The 12,438-nt window shown below is 43.1% G+C and overlaps 1 protein-coding gene across 2 annotated transcripts; it reads left to right on the plus strand.

Annotated features, from left to right (window-relative positions):
* Positions 1-551: 551 nt before the first annotated feature.
* Positions 552-5,549, plus strand: LOC121541616 (vacuolar protein sorting-associated protein 29). Of its 2 annotated transcripts, XM_041850770.1 has the most exons (5): positions 569-653; positions 1,520-1,531; positions 4,176-4,367; positions 4,494-4,729; positions 4,861-5,549. In XM_041850770.1, exons 1-5 carry the CDS (start codon positions 651-653, stop codon positions 4,976-4,978), a joined length of 561 nt encoding a protein of 186 aa, XP_041706704.1. In that variant the 5' UTR covers positions 569-650; the 3' UTR covers positions 4,979-5,549. The 2 variants fall into 2 exon arrangements, with proteins under 2 accessions (XP_041706705.1, XP_041706704.1); XM_041850771.1 differs by lacking the exon at positions 1,520-1,531 and having other exon boundaries at positions 552-653.
* The last annotated feature ends 6,889 nt before the right edge of the window (positions 5,550-12,438 follow it).

The following is a 12,438-nucleotide window of genomic DNA, read 5'->3' on the forward strand; positions in this document are numbered from 1 at the left end:
TGATACCATTTTTAAAACCATTTTAAACCGAAGTTATATAAAGTTTGACAGGAGGGAGTTGCACTTGAAAGTTACATTCAGAACTCAATGCACCATGTTTATAATGCATTCGAATGGGGGCATTGAGATATAAAAATAAGGCAATGAAGTTGCTCAGAAATTGAAACATATTTCATATCAGTGAGAAATAATAATAAAAAATAAAAAAAAAGGTTACACTTTTACAGAATTAGCGTTAGTGTACCGGAGGAGGAAGGCACCCATAGCTGTATGGATCTGTGCAAAACAGCTACAGTAAGTGTATATTTTTTTTATTTAAAGGATTCTTTCTCGCTGTTGAGGGATAAGCTCCATATGTTTCGAAAGCCGTATTGCATGCGATGATTATTGACGTTTCTCAATGTTAAAACACAGCGTCGGGATTGTAGCTCACATGAGCAAGTCGTGGGTAAAGATAAACGCTTGACACTAGAGAAGGTAGAATGTCGCCTAGAGTTTAAGAGCTAGATTCCACTTCGCTTACATGTGAGCGTGTCCTACATTGGAATCCGTAGGATTGCTCGGCATTCATTGGCTGATTGCATGACTCCGTCATCACGTTTTCGTGCGTAGCTGCCTCCTGAAGCCTAGCAGATCCAGCAAAATAGAAGATGGTAAGTCTGAAAAGACAGAAAATATTAGATTTCTAGACTTATTTGTGTTTCGTGAACTTTGCTTGTATGTAGACGGAGGCACTAGTTTCCTTGTTAGCGTACAATCTACCTCTAGATCCCGGTATATAAAGCCTGTTGGTCTGCTAGCTAGCTCGAGATGGATAAACGATCACATGACAGCAGAAAAGGTTGATCTGAATAGCAACGTACCTCATAACACACTTTCCATGTGTATTCGGTTGTACTTTAAGTTTGTCATTATTTGTTCATTTTTGCGATCTGTGTGATGAGATTGAGCTTGCTCGAGTAGCTAGCTAACGGTAGTTCATTTCCATCTGAAATTGTTAGCAAGCTACAGACAGTAAGTAGCTAACTAGTCAGCAATGCTAGGTAGCAGGTTGTTTAGCTACCACACCACGTCCTTTCTCATGCTTTACACATTGCAGCTATCTACGTATATAAATTCAGTAATTAGATTTTTTGTATTTTATGTAGATTTAAACTTTATGGACCTTTGTTGACATTTTGTGTAAGTGCACCAATCTAACGTTAGTGCTAGGTAGGGGCACTTCTTCATCACTCACACTCTTTAGTTTTGATATAACCTGCAACCCACTAACAATTAAGGCTATTTACTATTGTCACCTTGCTAACACTTCTTATTTGTTTGGAATGTTTCATTACTTTATTCATCCACTTTTAATTTATAATTTCAGTTTTAACTCTTTTTTTTTACTTTCCAATCTTTGACCATGTTTCATGTCAATCTCTCTACACACATCCTGCTTCCCACCCCTTACACCCACCACTCCCTTCCCACCCTCCCACCACTCCCTGTCTCCAATGAACCTCTGCGTTGTATTCAGGTTGGTCACCGGGTAAGTGCACCACTCTCTGTGTTGGACCTTGTCCTCTGCCTGTTCTACCTGTTCTGGAGGCTTGTTTTGCAGACTAATGGGGGGTGCCTGTGATAATAAACACTCCACACCTCACTATGCTCTGCAGGTTAGTCTTATAATGATGCCCTAATAGCAAATGCATCTTAATTTACTGCATTCATCCACACTAACACACACATAGAATGCTGCCATGCATTCAGGTGAGGATATTGAGCAATTCTATGTTTTTTATCAGTAACCACGTTTCCATCCACAGTTTTTATGCAAGTAAAGTAGCAACTGTCATCAAAATTGTTAAAGTTTTTAAAACAATTCTAATAAATGCAACAGATGGACAAATTATAAAGATACTACAAACGTTTAGAATTTTAAAAATCCATCAGATATTGACAATTATAGCACACTACAGTTCTACTGGCACGTACAAATAATGAATGGCGTTCAGAGGGATTGTCAGATTTCACTTTTTTTATTCATAGAATGCACTCAAATATAAATTGTTTAATGGTATTAGGTAATAAAAAAATGTTTTGTGTTAAAATAAAGAAAATTAGATCTGCCTCATTTGCATAAAGACACTGGGTGTATGTGCATATATTAACAAATTAACAAAGTAGTGGGACAGTGCTGAAACATTTTACATTTACATTTTTAGTCATTTAGCAGACACTCTTATCCAGAGCGACTTACAGTTAGTGAGTGCATATATTTTTCATACTGGCCCCCCGTGGGAATCGAACCCACAACCCTGGCGTTGCAAGCGCCATGCTCTACCAACAAACAACTTGCTCTGTCTAGGCCTACCTGCACTCACCTGTGCTGTCTAGACTGCCTCATTAATTAATTAATGTTGTTGTCACGTTCTGTTGCATAATTCAACAAGTGTGTCAATAGCAGGATACCCTCGGATTAAAAATGAACACGCTTGGCTCTAGATTACGCCTATTTGTACTGTGTACAAAACATTAAGTACACCTTCCTAATATTGAGTTGCTAATATATAACTACAGGCGAATATAATGATAAATCACCTTGTCCTAGAGAAATGCACATGGTTATCAGAATGTCATGCCAGGGTAAGCCTACATGAAACACATCCCTTATTTTGAGTGTTTCTAAAATCCCCTATGGGGAAAAATGAATAGTGGAAAAACGTTTGGAAGCATTTCCCTGTTTGACCGCTAGGTTTTATGGGTATTATGACTCCTACTGTGGTACTCTATTAAAAAATCACAACAGATGCGATGGAAACAGGAAGTTGCAGTACAATTTTATAAATGCCGACAGATAATTTGTTCATATGACATGGTGGGAACTTTTTGTGTCAGTAAAATTAATGAATGCAAGAAATGGTGTTGGAATCCATGGTGTTGGAATCCATCATATCGAAGTAAACTTGGAGTCACGCGATGATATGGTGTGGTCCTCCCACCACGACTCGGGAAACCATGCAGTTTATTAGGCTACAGATTAAAATAAATGATCATGAACTTCACAGGGTGGTGAAAGTGCACAGTGATGAGCTTGATGCTCCTTAATAATAGCCTACATAATAATGTCATCATGTAGGCTATCCTACCCACACTGTATCTGCGAGCTGTTGGCTAGAGCGCATGTGCTAAAACCAGAGGAGGCACTTTTGCTATTTAACACAACAGTTTTTGTGACAAAACAATCTGTACATTTTATTCGGTACATTAAAACTTTAGCGAAAAAGTGCAATTTGTGTGCACTACGTCATCACACTGAATTTGATCCGCAACAAATCTGTTTGTTGGAAACACACCACTGGTGGAAAAATTAGCATTATTTTCTTAATGTGGATTTTAGAATATTCGCATGAAAATCTGTCGCCAATTGGATGGAAACCTAGCTAGTAACCACGTTTCCATTCAGTTTTTATGCGAGTAAAGTCATACTGTATTTTTTTTTTAAATCACGACAGCTGTGATGAAAACAGGAAGTTTCGGTACAATTTCAACATTACATTACATTTACTTTTACGTCATTTAGCAGACGCTCTTATCCAGAGCGACTTACAAATAGGTGCATTCACCCTATAACCATGATCATGGACTTTGGATGCACTGACCCTTGTGACGTAGGATTACTTTTCTGATGTCTGATTGTGGTGTGGAAAATTCAATAAACTTTTCTTGTTTGTCTGAAACAAGGCTTATTAAGATTAGTTGCGGGTCAGACAAACTGATCTATACGTGGGGATAGCCTAATTCTCCAGAAGTGGACAAGAAGCTTTAGTCCTTGACCAAATTGGCAAAACACAATCTTCTCTTCCAGTGCTAATTACCATAGAGTATTGATATACTTAAGAGAACATACAACTATAGTAAAATAAAAATAAATAAAAAAGTGATCATCCAACTCAACGACCAATGTTGTGGTATTTTTTACGATGAATTGAAATTCAATACAACAGACTTGTTGAAAATGTGCAAGTCACATGTTGAATTTCAATTATTTTCCTGAGTTGAATGAGCTGAAATGGTATAGACTCCCAACTTGATGACACCCTCCTAATTGACAGCCTACATTTCGTAAGTAAGACTGAGCCCCCTCCTGTAACTGTTGCTAACATAACTCTCCATCCACTGTTTGATGCCAGTTGGTCCTGGTGTTAGGTGACCTGCACATCCCCCACCGATGCAACACCCTACCAGCCAAGTTCAAGAAGCTGCTGGTGCCAGGCAAAATCCAGCACATCCTCTGTACAGGCAACCTTTGCACCAAGGAGAGCTATGACTACCTGAAGACCCTGGCTGGGGATGTACACATCGTCAGGGGAGATTTTGATGAGGTTTTTATATCTGCTTCCCTTCTGCTTTATTACATGATTCATTATCTTTAAACGTATAGGTAATCCTTTAATGGGTTAGAACAGTGGATGAACTGTAGTGTGTTTTCTGCCTTCTCTGCCCTACAGAACCTGAACTACCCTGAGCAGAAGGTGGTAACGGTGGGTCAGTTTAAGATTGGCCTGATCCATGGGCACCAGGTGATCCCCTGGGGGGACATGGCAAGCCTGGCCCTGCTGCAGAGGCAGCTTGACGTCGACATCCTCATCTCTGGACACACGCACAAGTTTGAGGCCTTCGAAAACGAGAACAAGTTCTACATCAACCCCGGCTCAGCAACTGGAGCCTACAACGCACTGGAAAGGTAATGGCGACATTTTTACAGATTAAGCTGTTCACATATTTATTGGGTCATTTAGCAGGTGACTTGGTAAGTTGCTAACTGCTAGCATTTTACTGATAAGCATTCCTCTATTTTGTTTGGTTTCTCCTCAGCAACATCATCCCATCCTTTGTATTGATGGACATCCAAGCATCCACAGTGGTGACGTACGTCTACCAGCTCATCGGAGATGATGTCAAAGTGGAGAGGATTGAGTACAAGAAATCCTAAAACCAGGGCTGAAGTAGGGGTTTCTGTCATTCACCAGGTGTATCATTTCATTCCTTTCTACCTGCAGCTCCAACTACGTCACCACCAGTGCTTGACTTGGGCAGGAGCTCACCGGAGCTGAGTACCGGCACCTCAAATGTGCTGCTACTTGAGCTCCTGTTCCTCTTATAGAATATTAGCTCCAAAGTATTGTGGAGCTCCTGCACCTGAATATAAACAGTACCTGCACCCAAAATGAGTACTGGAACCTATTTCAGTCCAAGTCAAGCACTGGTCACCACAATGCTAATGCTGTACCATAACTGTTTGCTCACAAGGAAATGTATAATATCGTTTATATTTCATCAGCATTTGCTTGTGTTCGACCCACCATCTGGTGTCTGTAGAGAATGCAATAAGGTCACATGAGTTTGCATAATGTCATTAAAATAAATATTTGGTGCCACTTTTTTTATTTTACGTATTGTCATGTAAAATGTCCTGTAAGTACGTGTAACTCCATTGCCTTTATTTTCGTGTAGTGGGCCTTCTCACTCATTTCCCCCACAATAAAAATCCTATTTCACTTTCAGCCACTTGTTGTTATTAAATTGTAAGACTAACACCTATACACTGTGACAACAAATGAGCGTTGCTGACATATATCCGATAAGTTAGAGAATAAGTCGTCTTCCTCTCCCATAAACAGTGAGCTCATGCATTCACTCAGAGTCTTCAGCCATCTCCTCTAACTCCAGGTCATCTTCCCATTTGTTGAACCCTGATGACAAAGGCACCAGCATGAAATATTTTAGGTTATAACAAAAAATTGTGCAATACTAAAGCTTCAATAACTGCCCTGAGCGCTTTTAAACATACCTCTTTCTTTGGGGGGAGGGGGGTTGGGAGACTTTTGTCTTCTGTTTTTTATTTATTTCCTGTCTTTTGACACAGAGGAAACTGGTGATGTCCTGTAGGATTAACCACAGGCAAAAAAAATTAAGAGACAGGTACAGTTTTTGACATCTGACTCATAAAAAGTAAAATCCCTTCACCTCATTTGTCGTTTGGGCATTTTTGGTAGAATGGTTTTCCCATAATGTCCTGTACTTGCGCGCTTGGGTCCACGAGGCACTCGAGGCTTGGTCCTGCTGAGAATTTTGGAATGATTTTCATTCATCTCATGACTTAACATGGGTGTCGATCCAACCTCTGGATACACATCTAGGACTAGGTCCTTGTTCGTTACAGAGCCTACAAATGTAAACATGAGAATCCGCTGAGCACTTCTTCTTATCCCTCAAACAGGCATGACCACAAATCTTAAATGGCATCTTCTTTGTAGTACTTCACTGTCCCCCAACCTTGTAGGATGTGTCTGTATAAGGAAGGACATTCAACAAGCACAGCATGGCCAGGCACGACTCCAACACCATTATTAAGTTTGCCGATGACACAACAGTGGTAGGCCTGATCACAGACAACGACGAGACAGCCTATAGGAAGGAGGTCAGAGACCTGGCCGTGTGGTGCCAGGACAACAACCTCTCCCTCAACGTGATCAAGACAAAGGAGATGATTGTGGACTACAGGAAAAAGAAGAGGACCGAGAACGCCCCCATTCTCATTGACAGGGCTGTAGTGGAGCAGGTTGAGAGCTTCAAGTTCCTTGGTGTCCACATCACCAACAAACTAACATGGTCCAAGCACACCAAGACAGTCGTGAAGAGGGCATGACAAAACCTATTCCCCCTAAGGAGACTGAAAAGATTTGGCATGGTTCCTCAGATCCTCAAAAATTCTACAGCTGCACCATCGAGAGCATCCTGACTGGTTGCATCACTGCCTGGTATGGCAACTGCTCGGCCTCCGACCGCAAGGCACTACAGAGGGTAGTGCGTACAGCCCAGTACATCACTGGGGCCAAGCTTCCTGCCATCCAGGACCTCTACACCAGGCGGTGTCAGAGGAAGGCCCTAAAAATTGTCAAAGACTCCAGTCACCCTAGTCATATACTGTTCTCTCTGCTACCACACGGCAAGCAGTACTGGATTGCCAAGTCTAGGTCCAAGAGGCTTCTAAACAGCTTCTACCCCCAAGCCATAAGACTCCTGAACATCTAATCGAATGGCTACCCAGACTATTTGCATCCCCCTGCTGGGAAAACGTATGTGTTATGGCTTTACACCCCCTGCTATATTGTGGATAAAGAGTTACTTGTCTAACAGAACACAGAGGGTGTTCTTTAATGGAAGCCTCTCCAACATAATCCCGGTAGAATCAGGAATTCCCCAGGGTAGCTGTTTAGGCCCCTTACTTTTTTCAATCCTTACTAACGACATGCCACTGGCTTTGAGTAAAGCCAGTGTGTCTATGTACGCAGATGACTCAACACTATACACGTCAGCTACTACAGCAACTGAAAAGAATGCAACACTTAACAAAGAGCTGCAGTTAGTTTCAGAATGGGTGGCAAGGAATAAGATAGTCCTAAATATTTCCAAAACTAAAAGCATTGTATTTGGGACAAATCATTCACTAAACCCTAAACCTCAACTAAATCTCGTAATGAATAATGTGGAAATTGAGCAAGTTGAGGTGACTAAACTGCTTGGAGTAACCCTGGATTGACAATCTGAATGTACCGAGCTGTCTGTTTAAACTACTAGCCCACAGCTCGGACACCCATGCATACCCCACAAGACATGCCACCAGAGGTCTCTTCACAATCCCCAAGTCCAGAACAGACTATGGGAGGCGCACAGTACTACATAGAGCCATGACTACATGGAACTCTATTCCACATCAGGTAACTGATGCAAGCAGTAGAATCAGATTTTTAAAAAACTGGTAAAAATACACCTTATGGAACAGCCAATTTTATTTAACCTTTATTTAAGCAGGGAACACCATTCATTTAGTTGTATTTGAGAGATTTTGATAAAGATTTTCCTTATTACTATACCGAACAAAAATATAAACGCAACATGCAACAATTTCAAACATTTTACTGAGTTACAGTTCATATAAGGAAATCAGTCACTTTAAATAAATTCATTAGGCACTAATCTATGGATTTCACATGACTGGGAATACAGATATGCATCTGTTGGTCACAGATACACTACAAGACCAAAATGTGTGGACACCTGCTTGTGAAACATCTCATTCCAAAATCATGGGCATTAATATGGAGTTGGGCCCCCCTTTGCTGCAATAACAGCCTCCACTCTTCTGGTAAGGCTTTCCACTAGATGCTGGAACATTGCTGCGGGGACATGCTTCCATTCAGCCACAAGAGCATTAGTGAGGTCGGGCACTGATGTCGGGCAATTAGGCCCGCAGTCGGCATTGCAATTCATTCCAAAGGTATTCGATGGGGTTGAGGTCAGGGCTCTGTGCAAGAGTGGAAGGCCTCTGTATAGAACATCCATCTCACTGATGATTGATAAATAAGTATGTACAAGGTTCATGGTACGCTCACTTATCTGGGTTGAGAGAGCGTGACGTGTCCAGAACCACAGACCCCACTGATGGTGCGGACATTACATTGAGTCTGTAGTACCTCATGAAAGTCATGGGTGTTGTCCAACTTACAGCAGCACAGATAGAGTCCAGGGAGGCCCCTCTGAACAGGGCCAATGAAGTGGCCATACCCCTGGTGGAGTGTGCTATCACGCTGTCTGGAGTTGGTCTACCTGCTGCAGCTTATGATTCTGACACTGCATTGGTAATTCAATGTGCCAGTCTCTGCTTCGAGACAGCGCGTTCTTTGGTGTTCTCCTCATAACACACAAAAGGCTGTTCTGTTTGACGAACAGTTCTTGTTGCACCAAAATAAGCACTCAATGCCCTAACCGGGCAAAGTGTATGCAACTCATGACTCTCCTGTGAGGAATGGGGAGGCGGGTGAAATGCTGCTATGATTAAGGGCTGGCTAGCATGTGATGATGAAAGTACCTTAGGTAATTAGATTTGGCCGAAGCACTGCCTTAGATCCATCTTCTGCTAAAGGGAGGCATGAAGGATAGGTAGAAAGTTAATGTAATTCTCCAACAGGCTTGGCTGAAACACTAGCCAATAGAAAGGCAGTCTTGACTGAGAGTTCAATTAGCTCAATTGAAGACAGGCTCAAACGGTGGACTCATAAGTGATTGTAGGACAACATTTAACTCTCATGAGGGTATTGAAGGAGCCTTGGGAGGTTGTCAGTGGTACAAGGTCTGATAACCAGGGATGCTGTGGCCAATGTGGAGCAACAAGTAGAACTGACGCGCTCTCGAGACTGATCTTCCTCAAGACCTGAGGGAGCAAGGGAATTGGTGAAAACGCATACAGCAGCCCCCTTGGCCATCTGTGTGATAGCGCATCAACCCCTAGTGGGCCTGCTGGACCCTTTATGGAGAACTACATAGGACAATGGGTTGAGTCTTGTGATGCACACAGATCGGCGATGGCCCTTCCGAATCGTGCCCAGATCATCTACACTACTGTGGGATGTATCCTCCAGTCTGAAGGAAGAGGGCCTCCTCTAGAGAGAAGGTCTGCTGCCTGATTCTCCACCCCCGGCAGGTGTATTGCTCTGAGGGATGTAAGGTGTCTGTTTGCCCAAAGCAGTAGTTCCCTTGCTCCCTGGTGCAGTGCCATTGACCTCAGTCCGCCCTGGGGGTTGATGTGTGTTGTCTGTCCGTATCAGTACATGTTGTTCTCTCAGTACTGGGAGGAAGTGCCGGAGTGCAAGGTGAACCGCCTTGAGCTCCAGTACGTTGATGTGAGCTGTTGTCCATGGTGCTGACCAAACAAAATAACTTGAATTGTTGCATCTCGTTGTGTTGTTGTCCTCCGGTGCCTAGCTAGCTAGCTAAAATCGGCACTTTTCTAAATTAGCCATGGATGGAGACAGGGATTTGGACTTGTGGTTTTACTTAATTATCCGTACTGGCCAATGATTATAATGGCGATTCTGATCCATAAATTCATACATTGTGGATGGAAGTTCAACATGTAGCTAGATGTAGTATGCTAATGTTAACTAGCTGGCCTGGCGTATCATTGCCCATGAAAAGAAGTTAGGCTAGCAAGCAAGTATTTTAGCCAGGTAGCCTAGAACAACAAAAACGAAAAGTGCGTACTGTATGAAAGAGTCATAGACCGTTTAGGCAACAGTAAAGAGGAGGATGGCATTGGCGTTTCTCTACAAGTAGGATGAGTCAACATGGTTTTTTCTACTTGCACACACACACACACAGAAATCAGTCTCATGAACAGCCACATCATATTTAGCCTACGTTGATTGGACTAAATTGTTTTTTTGGTATCTTTTAGTTGTCACTGTATTAGACTAAGCATAGGTGATTAGATGATGTTGAAAAGTTCAAATGGTGCTGGAGTAGTGGAGGCAGCTCCTGTTTTCTTTGCGACTTGCGGTAACTCTCTGTGGTTCTAAATCAATAGTTGTTTAGTAGTCCAAAAATGTCAGAAACATTTCCTTGCTTGACCATGCTGTAGGTCATGTAACTGTTTGTTTCATGCAATATACACTGCTCAAAAAAATAAAGGGAACACTTAAACAACACAATGTAACTCCAAGTCAATCACACTTCTGTGAAATCAAACTGTCCACTTAGGAAGCAACACTGATTGACAATAAATTTCACATGCTGTTGTGCAAATGGAATAGACAACAGGTGGAAATTATAGCCAATTAGCAAGACACCCCCAATAAAGGACTGGTTTTGCAGGTGGTGACCACAGACCACTTCTCAGTTCCTATGCTTCCTGGCTGATGTTTTGGTCACTTTTGAATGCTGGCGGTGCTTTCACTCTAGTGGTAGCATGAGACGGAGTCTACAACCCACACAAGTGGCTCAGGTAGTGCAGCTCATCCAGGATGGCACATCAATGCGAGATGTGGGAAGAAGGTTTGCTGTGTCTGTCAGCGTAGTGTCCAGAGCATGGAGGCGCTACCAGGAGACAGGTCAGTACATCAGGAGACGTGGAGGAGGCCGTAGGAGGGCAACAACCCAGCAGCAGGACCGCTACCTCCGCCTTTGTGCAAGGAGGAGCAGGAGGAGCTCTGCCAGAGCCCTGCAAAATTACCTCCAGCAGGCCACAAATGTGCATATGTCTGCTCAAACGGTCAGAAACAGACTCCATGAGGGTGGTATGAGGGCCCGACGTCCACAGGTGGGGGTTGTGCTTACAGCCCCACACCGTGCAGGACGTTTGGCATTTGCCAGAGAACACCAAGATTGGCAAATTCGCCACTGGCGCCCTGTGCTCTTCACAGATGAAAGCGGGTTCACACTGAGCACATGTGACAGACGTGACAGAGTCTGGAGACGCCGTGGAGAACGTTCTGCTGCCTGCAACATCCTCCAGCATGACCGGTTTGGCGGTGGGTCAGTCATGGTGTGGGGTGGCATTTCTTTGGGGGGCTGCACAGCCCTCCATGTGCTCGCCAGAGGTAGCCTGACTGCCATTAGGTACCGAGATGAGATCCTCAGACCCCTTGTGAGACCATATGCTGGTGCGGTTGGCCCTGGGTTCCTCCTAATGCAAGACAATGCTAGACCTCATGTGGCTGGAGTGTGTCAGCAGTTCCTGCAAGAGGAAGGCATTGATGCTATGGACCGCCCATTCCCCAGACCTGAATCCAATTGAGTACATCTGGGACATCATGTCTCGCTCCATCCACCAACGCCACGTTGCACCACAGACTGTCCAGGAGTTGGCGGATGCTTTAGTCCAGGTCTGGGAGGAGATCCCTCAGGAGACCATCCGCCACCTCATCAGGAGCATGCCCAGGCGTTGTAGGGAGGTCATACAGGCACGTGGAGGCCACACACACTACTGAGCCTCATTTTGACTTGTTTTAAGGACATTACATCAAAGTTGGATCAGCCTGTAGAGTGGTTTTCCACTTTAATTTTGAGGGTGACTCCAAATCCAGACCTCCATGGGTTGATAAATTTGATTTCCATTGATAATTGTTGTGTGAGTTTGTTGTCAGCACATTCAACTATGTAAAGAAAAAGTATTTAATAAGATTATTTCATTCATTCAGATCTAGGATGTGTTATTTTAGTGTTCCCTTTATTTTTTTGAGCAGTGTATTTTGTGGAATTCACCGGACAGATGTTGCTCTCCGGTTTTGTAATGAAACAAATGTGTGGTTTAATTTATTCTGCCACTGTGTCTTCTTATTGTCTCGGCCTTAGGCCTCTATATCAGGGTGTCAAGGCATATGGACTAACATGTTATAGAGCAAACAACGCAATTATCACAACACATAGGTTGTAAAATGGCTTTTTCTTCTGGATTGGCTACCCCGTTGATTTTACCCATCCACCGCTACTGGCTAGCCCTGCATTTACGCACTTTTTGAAAGTGTGAGAGGTGAGCGAAAGGCCAAAGGGTAGAACGCGAAACTGAAAAACACTTTTTTCGAAGGCAAATCTCAGGTATTTTTAGGGATGTGA

The sequence above is a fragment of the Coregonus clupeaformis genome, chromosome 27 (genome assembly GCF_020615455.1).
Source record: "Coregonus clupeaformis isolate EN_2021a chromosome 27, ASM2061545v1, whole genome shotgun sequence".
NCBI lineage: Eukaryota > Metazoa > Chordata > Actinopteri > Salmoniformes > Salmonidae > Coregonus > Coregonus clupeaformis.

Bases quoted from the DNA above. Each gene is read 5' to 3' on its own strand.
- LOC121541616 (XM_041850770.1), top strand. The intron at 4,368-4,493 runs GTTTTTATATCT...TCTGCCCTACAG, and splicing joins TCAGGGGAGATTTTGATGAG to AACCTGAACTACCCTGAGCA. The intron at 4,730-4,860 runs GTAATGGCGACA...GTTTCTCCTCAG, and splicing joins GCCTACAACGCACTGGAAAG to CAACATCATCCCATCCTTTG.